Source organism: Salvia splendens, chromosome 14, assembly GCF_004379255.2.
Source record: "Salvia splendens isolate huo1 chromosome 14, SspV2, whole genome shotgun sequence".
NCBI classification, from domain to species: domain Eukaryota; kingdom Viridiplantae; phylum Streptophyta; class Magnoliopsida; order Lamiales; family Lamiaceae; genus Salvia; species Salvia splendens.
This window is the reverse complement of record NC_056045.1, coordinates 4178403-4188514: the sequence shown is the minus strand read 5'-3', so window position 1 is coordinate 4188514 and position 10112 is coordinate 4178403. Positions and strand designations below refer to the sequence as shown.

Genomic DNA, 10112 nt, shown 5'->3' with positions numbered 1-10112 from the left:
AGATGAGAGATAATGGTGTAAGTATGTTTCAAATTCTATAACTTTCAACATTTCCACTATTTTTTTATTAGTAGTTTTGTTTCACTTTTTATTATAAATGGTGGTAAGTATGTTTCAAATTCTATTAACTTATCACATTCCACTATTTTTTTTAGTACATACTTTCCATTTATGTTTTAAAAATCCATGGTAAACTCAACCGAAACTTTTAATTGCAGACAAAGTGAGTGACATTTATGCAGAAGAGGTCTACTAAAAGTTCATACGAAGACTGTGACGTTCTTCGTAAGCCAATGTAAAATCCGAGTGCGCTAAAATGTTACTGATAATGCTCCCTCCGTCTGCGAATAGGATCGAGTATCATTTCTTTTCGACACAAATTTTAAGAAATGTTAAGAAAAGTGAGACCTTTTACCATTTATAGAAATAATGAACTGAAACTCCTATTCGCGGACGGACCAAAATGATAAAACGGGACCTATTCGCAGACGGAGGGAATACCTTCATAACGACGTGGTACAAAAGTACCGCAAATGAAATTAAGTCTTTGTCCAGAGACCTCTGGTGAAATATATTTTTTTATCAAATATCGAAAATGTGAAAATCATATTGTCTAGGGACTTTTTTTTAGTTCACTTTTTAATTTTAACCATATTAGATAATTAAGTTACATATTCTATTAGTTCACTTAACTCACATTTCCCTTAAAAGTAATACTCATTTCATTTATGAAAAAGTCGTAATAGTAGATAGCATGAGTTTTAATACATAATCCTTCATGAATAAGTAAATGTATAAAATACAAATTACTGTATTAAAAAGTAAATGTATAAAATAATAAATTATGAGAAAATTTCAGGAATAAAGATGGACTAATTTTTTATGTGCAACCGAAGCTCTAAAAAAGAAGACGTCGAAATCGCGTCTGCAATAGTTTAATGTGATGCCTTTTATGTGCAGGCGAATCTGGATATTAGAATTAAACCTCGTGAGTCTCCAACTCCAATATTAACTTTATTGACTGCCAAAACCAAAACCAAAACCAAAATAAAAAACAAAAAACCAGTTCGAAAAAAATAAATAGAAAGGTCGATTTGATTGGATGTCCTTTCCATCAACTAGAATAGGCAAGCACATAAGAAGAGATATATAGAAAAGCATTGAAAGTTTACATGAGCATGTAGCTATCAAGATTTTTCATTTCTCTGAATCGTCACATTTCAAGATCTTGTTTTTATTAGCTTTCCCATGATACAATTGTTGTTTTACCTCACAGACCTCGTCACCTGCGCCATCCACATCCCAATTCGCCACGTGTCCTTTTTGAGATTCGTTCTGTTCCTCTTCCTCAGCATTCAGATTCCTCTGCCCCACTCTCTCAGCCTCTTCCTCTTTGTATGGATTTCTTCCAAGAATACATTTTTATTTGCTTTGAAGGAAAATGGTCTCGCTAAGTCCAGGCACACTTCAAAAACTCTTGCAAAATGTTGGTGATAAGGAATTCAGGGTCGCTGGTGAACACCGTTCCGCTCTTCTCCAGGCAACTCTTCAACAAACTTCAATCTTTTTTTTTTTAATAATTTGAATCTTAGAAAATAAATGACAAGAACAAAGGGAGAAGATTCGGTCGGAGTCGGACCCATTATTGTGACTTCTTTCTGCTTTTTGATTTTCTGCTCCTATTCTCCACTGCTGTATTTAGAATGCAGTGTTTGTTTGCTTTTTTTTTTCTGGGCTTATGAGATACTTGTAAAAATAAACCCTTCTTTAGCTTGTGATTCTGATTTTTGGGTTGAATATTGCATTTGTGTTTGGGGTTGAGGTTTTCTCCCCTCTACATTATTTTTACTTGTAAACTTGACGTTTTTTGTTGGTTTCTTCTCTTGCTTTCTTTGTGTTCCTCTTTCTGGGCTTATGAATTAGGAAAAATAGGTTCTTTTACCTGAGATTCTGGTTTTTAGGGTGAATGTGGAATTTTTTTTGTTGTTGTACCAGAAATTTTACCCCTAGATGTTATGTTTGTTGCTTCCACTTATGTGAGTGATGTTTTTTGCATATATATAGGTGATTGGTATTGTACCCTCTTTAGAAGATGATCCATGGAAGAGCAGGGGTTACTATTTGAGGGTTTCGGATTCACTGCACTCGGCCTATGTGTCTGTGTCCGATGAAGATGTGGAGCTGATACTGAGTGACATGGTCCAGCTGGGGCAGTTCATCTACGCGACTTGGCTCGACTACGGCTCCCCTGTTCCGGTGCTACGTGGCATCAAGCCGATCACCAAGAGGCGGCCTTGTGTGGGAGATCCTAAGGACTTGATCTCTAGTGATTTCTTGAATGCTAAGAAAGTGGAAACAAAGGCGAAATCGAAGGGGAAAGTCAAGAAAGTGATAGGGAACGAAGAGGGAGGTCTCCGGAGGCTATCATTTGGGAGTGGCAAGGCTGGAGGAGCTGTGGAGAGTAGAAGACTGAGCTTGGATTCAGCACGAAGAGGATGGGATTCCGGTTTACAGAGTAAAAATGGGAGCAAAGGTCTATCAAAGTCTAAGCAAAAGGACAGTTCTTCACCTTCACATTCTGTAAGTTTGTTTTCTTGTTATTAATGCACATGTTCCATTTTCTTGGTAATGTCTGAACGTCATGTAATCCTCGGTTTTAATTCATTTGAGTTCGTTAAGGGCGATTGCTGAAACTGGTTGCTCGAATCTTGTCCTTCAAAGGATGTTAACCCCATGGTTCTTGTTATGCCATTCGAAGATTGCATTCTGATATTTCTTTCATGGTTTTTTTCTGGATTGCAAAGGAGCTATAGTTAAATTAATTAAGAATCTTTACTTACTTCTTAATTAAGATATCATTTTTATTTCTTCGAAGATGTTTTTAGTAAAGCTTGTTTGTTGGATAGGCTGAAGAAGTAGCTTATTGTGGAAGAAGGATTGTTGGTAGAGAAATAAATACAGCCACTGAGAAATGGCAACTATAAGCAGTAAAGACTAATAAATCCATGGCAAACTCAATAATTTTGAACTCATTTCTTGCTCTGATCTGAATTACTGCGCTGCGCTGTCAAGTCTTTGAATTTATACATAGTTAAGCTCGATTTAATCGAGGGCAAACTCAACAAATACAAGCTTTTCTCAATCACTTATGTACATAGTCTATTATACAACTATACAAGTATGTTCATGGTTAGTACTCTGATCTTTCTGAATTTACTTGCATCCGAGCTTTCTAATGGAAATGCATATTCTCTTTCGAAAATGCATTATTTTAGTTGATTTTTTTTGTCTAAAGGAGATAGACCAACTAAATTTCTTTGATAGAGGCAAGAACTGGGGCTGGACAAACCTTCTTCTTCGTATCTATTTTGTTCATTTCCCTGAATGATGCGTATACATTCTCTTGTTTTCTCATGTGAGATGCAGGTTGTCGTAAAGAAGGCCCTCCCAAAGGATTCACCAAAGAAGTTGGATGTTTCACCTCTTAAAAGCAAGAACATCATTGTCTCACCTAATCTTCTGATCAAGCCAGTGAAGAGTATGAAGTTATCAAATGACACTAGCTTCCCCGTTGATTTCAATAAGGTTGTTCTCGGTTCCAAAAAAAGATCTGATCTAAGAATCTTGTGGGACGCTCTTCCTCCTACCATATGTGACCTTGGAAAGGTACATTTTACCAAAAGCAACAGACACATACAAGAAGGCTCAGTCCCTTTCTTTAACATATACTAATATCTGTTTTGAATGCTTTTAGGAAGTTAGAAGCCACAGGAACTCCGCTTGCACCTCTGCAGTTCGTGCATTAGAAGAAGCATCTTTATCTGAGTGTGTCATTAGGTGCATGAGGTACATAGTTCTCTTCGTCTTCTTGCTTCAGCATGTAGTTTGTGATGTATAAGGCCGTTACACATGATATTGACTGAATATCGCACTACTCGGTATTGACTGATATGCAAAGCAGTTACTCATGATATCCAGCATTCAAGCAGTTTATATTTTGGCAATCATTACCTGAACGTATTCCGTTTGCTGAAATTTCTTCACTTTTTTTGTAGCATGTTTGCAGAGCTATGTGAGTTATCGGAGAAAGATACATCTGGTCCATTAGTGGAACAATTTTTGAGCATCCACGAGAGCATCAAAAAGGCCGCTGAGGTGATTAGAACCCTTATAAATGTGAGATCTTCTGATGCAAATGATAGTACAGATTGCACTCAAGGTTCCGAAGCAGGGACTTGCTCCATTCCCGTGAGTAAATATGCCTCTTTATGGGTTCAAGCTGCAGTCGAGACCGATCTTTCCAAATTCTCTTTATACAGAAAGGGAGGCGAAAACGGGATTACAAATGGTGAGAAATGCCATTATGTTGTGATAGAAAACAATCCAGAGAAATCTGACACGGAGAACTGTTCTACCAAACCCAAGATAAGCCCCCGGAGCTCAAGCAAACCAGTATCAAGACTGAAAAACGAGACTTCTCACATGTCTCATACAAAAAGACATGGCACCACCACCAAAGAAAGGGATGCTGAACGCGAAGGTAGACCACCGGGACTAAAACATGTGGCTAAATTAGCTGAAAATCTGCTCTCGTTCTCACGTTCCTGGTTCTTGGATTACTTGGAAGCTTCCCTAAGCCGTGGTTTTGGCTTGAGAAGGGACGGGAGTTGGCAGATGGGAATCCTTCTTGGGCAACTGAAACGAGTGAACCAGTGGCTGGATGGTGCATTTAGAGGAGAGAAAGATGATGAGAGGATAGAGAAGCTGAGGAAAGAGCTATATCGGTTTCTTCTTGACAACGTTGATTCGGCAGTCTCTAACAAGTAGTGCAGTGCTTAACATACGGTTGACCTAGTCGAGTTACAGCTGCATCCGTTGCTGAACCGGATTGCGTTTAGTTTAGATCTGCTGTGTGTCCAGGTTTTACTTTCTGGACTCCAATTATTCAGTTTCAAATCAGCTAATATTAGCTTTAGGTTGAGAGTAGATGAAATAGTTGTATAGAGTGTTGTTCTTGCTCCAACAAGACCAAAGATGCTAGATTTCAAAATTCTTAGTTTTATACCTCTCTCTCCCTATAATTTGCAATAGTGGTGTCAATGGCTCTTAGAAACTTTGCAAGTGAATAAGATATGATGGTTCTTGGATGCTCCTTACAAAGAACACACAAAGTTGAATAGGATATTCGTTGTCACCAATTTTTCCATTTGCACACTTATTTCAGTTGACACAATTTGAATTCTTTCCCATTTTTTCTGAGTAAGTACGTGTTCGTCTCCCCACCACTTTGTTAAAAACGGCAAGAAACCTCATTCTTAATTACCAAAAAATCGAGCTAATTGAGTGTTTGTATAACAGCTGGATATGCTTTATTGAACATAATCAAACGTTTGAGACACGAACAATTGTCACTTGCTTTTAGTTCTTCGTATAATGTTTTCGTAGTATTAATTAAAATATTTAACCCGTTTTAATTCATCTAAAAAGGTTATTCTTAAATTATAGTTTGAACTTAGCTCTCATCATGAGAGCCTCATGTTGGTATTTTAGCTTAAATTTAGAAATATATATTTATTTTCATTTTCATTTTCATTTACTAGTCTGAGTCGATGAACTGAATTTGACGTGCAGCCTAGAATTCTGATATTTTTTTCTACTCGCATTAGATTTATTGTTCCGTGTTATAGAATAATGAAATGAGTGGAAAATGAGGATAGAAAGCAAATCTTGCTTCATACTAATTAATATTGGATGTTGAACATTATATTTACTTAAAGAATTTACTTCTTGCGTAGTTTGGTTTCCACTATTGATCAAAAAGCGCATGGTAAAATCACTACTTTCGGTATTCATATGCGTTGTTAATCCAATGCAGGAGAATTGTTCTATGTTCTAAATGTTGATAAAATAAGAATGGTTAAATTTAGCTAGAAGATTGAATTAATGAAAAATGTATAAATGTCAGTCAGAAATAGAACTAAAAAACCATAATCTTATAAAATTCTCTACAATACTGGATCTAGTGCTCCAAATTTCTTATGTTATAGAGTACTAATATCCCACTATTATAGTATTTGTTATATAGTGGTATTTCTCAATTTCTCATACTATAGGTTAGTGATCAAGATATAACTAATCTTAAGTGTATAACTAGAGAACAAATCTCAGCCACACATCTTATTAGAACAAATATTATTTATTTTAATAATATAAAATAGGCCAAGGGTATATTTGGCAATTACATTATGAAATTTAAAATGAAATTATGCAGTTTCAATTTCCAAATCTCTTTGGAAATTATAGTGATTATTGTCTTTTTGTTTCTCTTCCCCGTCGATCGCCGCCGCAAAATCACCCTGAGCCTTGTTCACCTCCGCGTCATTCTCCGATATCTTCTTTTCCACCACCTTCTTCAGCTCCGCCGTCACTTCAGTTTACCCGATCTCGCCGATAGCTCCACGAACTCGCCGATAGCTCCACGAACTCATCAGATTATGCCCGCTCCGCCGCGTCGAAAAAAATTCTCCAGCCACTGCTCCTCGCGCCGGCGCTGTAGCCGAATTCCTCATTTATTCTGCTGAATCGAACTGTCGGATTTCTCGACACTGCAGAATTCATGGCTGCTGCCATCTAATTTTAGATCAAATCTGGAATTCAATACAAAAAATGTTAAGGAATTCATATAAATTGGGGGGTTTTGTTGACTTGTGTTTATTTTTTTCCAAGTTGGTGGGCGGAATGATAAATACTGTATTAAACTCGATTATGTCACTATAATTTGGTTTTACTAAAATTGGTCAACAAATGAACATCCGAGAAGAAACATTTTGATATATTCGTTAAAGTCTAGAAGGGTTTCCTTGTAAATTAATTTTATTCAATATTCACACTGTGTTAGTCTTAATCAGTTGATTTTAATCTTGTGTGTAATGATTGTATTTATATAATGAAGCAATATATTGACCATTAACAGTAATTAAAGGTAGTGCTTTTACTTCACTGTTGTTTACAACTGTTGTTTACAAAACATATCACTCTTATTATGATTTTACTTCACTATTGTTTACAAAACACATCACTCTTAGCATGATTTTACTTCACTCTTGTTTACAAAACACATCACTCTTAGCATGATTTTACTTCACTCTTGTTTACAAAACACATCACTGTTATTATGATTTTACATCACTGTTGTTTACAAAACACATCACTCTTAGCATGATTTTACTTCACCGTTGTTGACAAAACACATCACTCTTATTCTGATTTTACTTCACTCTTGTTCACAAAACACATCACTCTTATTCTGATTTTACTTCACTCTTGTTCACAAAACACATCACTCTTACTCTGATTTTACTTCACTTTTGTTACAAAACATATCACTCTTAGCATGATTTTACTTCACTCTTGTTTACAAAACATATCACTCTTAGCATGATTTTACTTCACTCTTGTTTACAAAACACATCACTCTTATTCTAATTTTACTTCACTCTTGTTTACAAAACACATCACTCTTATTCTGATTTTACTTCACTCTTGTTTACAAAACACATCACTCTTATTATGATTCCAATAATCCAATCTATATATACAAACTTTGTATCAATCCCCACCAAACATTTTTCTCATAACTTCTCAACAAAATCACTATAACAAAATCTCCAAGAAATCAAAAGTGATCAACCAAAAACACACACAAATCGTCATCTAACAGTAGAAGCAACATAATGAGCCCAGAATCTGAGATGATCCTTGAGCTCCATCTCGTTACCGAAAGCCGGAATCCTCCACCCCATCACCGAATTTCTCCTCCTCTCCTCACTCCCCCCTTCCCCATCAGCACGGGAATGATCGACGCCAATCTCGAATTGGAATCCCGATCCTCATCCGAAAACACAAACCCTAGATCCATAAACCCCTTCAGCTCCTCCACCTCTAGCTCCGTCAAGCTCTTGCTCGCCCCGCCCCTCGTCGTAGCAAAGTGGGATTGAATGAACAACATTCAATCAAAAACGTTGGTGAACTGAACAACATTCAATCAAATGAAACGTAGCCCTCCTGATCAACAATGTAGAGAGTCTGCACTTTCTCTCAAGTGCGATTCCTCGAGGTTCAATGAAGATGGAATGACCATTATACCCCGCCTTGTTATTGTGGAGTAAATTTGTGATTGAGAGAACTAATTTCTCCTTAAATTCGAAAATTGCATGTATTAATAATAGCCCTTGATTTTCTTGATCTTGTGGCTGTGATTTGTTCTCTAGTTATAGGTTTAAGGGGCTCTTGCCCTAGATCACTACTCCACACACATATATATATATATATATATATATATATATATATATATATATATAGGGTTTTGATCTATGCAAAACTGGATTTAAATACAGAAACGCAGAACAATATCATAATTAGGGCACTTTTAGGTCATAATTAGGTAATTTGTAGGTCATGCTAACAAAGCATGACCTAAAACGATCTTAGTATGACATTAAATCCAAATATTATAATATGACCTAAAATTGCTTAATTATGACCTTCCGTGTTTTTGGTTAATTATTGACCATTAGATCATCTAATCCTAGGGCTGAGATTTGGTCTGCATTTCTGGATTTAAACACATACTTATTTTGATCATCTCCCTATATATATATATATATATATATATAGGAAAATGATCAATACAAAACTTGATCTCAATACAAAATCCAGACCAAATCCTGACCATGAGATTTGACAATCCAATGGTCAATAATTAAACAAAAACACGGAGGGTCATTGTAAAGCAGTTTTAGGTCATATTATAAACTTTGGGTTTGAGGTCATGTTAAGATCATTTCATGTCACCCTTACTATAATGACGTAAAAATAAGCTTACAATGACCTAAAAATGACTTTTGTATGCTTGGTTCTGCATTTTTGTATTAAGAATGGTTTTGCATGGATCAAAACCCTATATATATATATATAGGTATATATATATATATATATATATAGGGTTGTATTATATACCAAACTAGTTTTAAACACTAAACGCCAAACACATCATTATATAATAATGTGGAGTTCATTACAACTTTATTTGTAGTTCATTATAGGGAATTCTAAGATTTAAAAACAATGACATCATCATGCATAATTTAGAAATCTGAAGTTCATTATATGTTTGTTATTAGTTCATTATAATGAACTCCATGTTATCATATAATGATGTTGTTCGGCGTTTAAGGTTTAAGAGTGGTTCGATATTGATCACAATCCTATATATATATATATATATATATATATATATAGGGGGACCTTATTCTCCTTTTCCCATCTTACATCCTTTTTCCTTCTTAATAATACCCGTTAGATCTAGGGAATCGACGGATCGGATTGTTTTAATAAATTTACCTCCGTGTTGCATTATAGACGTTGGCTTAATGCATTACAGGGGTAATTTGGCCATTTGACAGAAGCTGAACCGCCATATCTTGGAATATGCTAATTTCACGGGATTTCAAACGCTCATATTCTCCTTCTTTCCTCATTCATTACGCCCACAACCCTTACAACTACTTCCACTCTCTCCACTACCCAAACCCTAGAAATCTACCTCCCCAGCGGCGCGTTTGGAGATTTTGGATTTTGTCGACCAAATTTTCGGAGGGAATTAGCTTTCAACGCTGAAATCGACTCGGAAACACCGACTACTTTCTAATAGGTATGTTTAAACAGTGATTTAGGCGTCCTTTTTTCGTGATTTTGCAGACCAAGGCGGCGGTTTCGTGATTTTGCAGACCCATTTTGGGTTCGGTTAAATAATGATGAATTCCAGTACCATAATATGTTTTTGTGATTTTTGCCAGATCGAAAATGCCGAAGAGGGGTCGTCCGCTATCGCAAGTAACAGAGGCTGCAGGTAAAATTTACATCGTGTTGCTTCAAATCAATATTTGTTTTTTCAGATTGTGGGTGATGGTATTAGCAATTCTGTTAAATCCGCATTATACATGTTGTCTGGTGTGCTGACTAAAATCATGACACGGTTCATACTTTCAGATATATTCAATGAATTGTGGAACTATAAGCATGCATTTTTTGGTGTTACTGTGTGCATTATA

At 35.9% G+C, this 10112-nt stretch overlaps 1 protein-coding gene across 1 annotated transcript; it reads left to right on the top strand.

Moving 5' to 3' along the window:
* Nucleotides 1-1349: 1349 nt before the first annotated feature.
* LOC121763709 lies at nucleotides 1350-5064 on the top strand. Its single transcript, XM_042159769.1, has 5 exons — nucleotides 1350-1540; nucleotides 2065-2580; nucleotides 3427-3666; nucleotides 3755-3846; nucleotides 4056-5064. The coding sequence occupies exons 1-5, from the start codon at nucleotides 1442-1444 to the stop codon at nucleotides 4825-4827; spliced, it is 1719 nt and encodes a 572-aa protein (XP_042015703.1). The 5' UTR covers nucleotides 1350-1441; the 3' UTR covers nucleotides 4828-5064.
* Nucleotides 5065-10112: the final 5048 nt, after the last annotated feature.

What these genes read in the sequence shown, in the direction of transcription:
- LOC121763709 (XM_042159769.1), top strand. Translation starts at nt 1,442, where the DNA reads ATGGTCTCGCTAAGTCCAGGCACACTTCAAAAACTCTTGCAAAATGTT. An exon ending in GTTCTTCACCTTCACATTCT is followed by an intron (nt 2,581 to 3,426) that starts GTAAGTTTGTTT and finishes TGTGAGATGCAG; the next exon opens with GTTGTCGTAAAGAAGGCCCT. An exon ending in CCATATGTGACCTTGGAAAG is followed by an intron (nt 3,667 to 3,754) that starts GTACATTTTACC and finishes GAATGCTTTTAG; the next exon opens with GAAGTTAGAAGCCACAGGAA.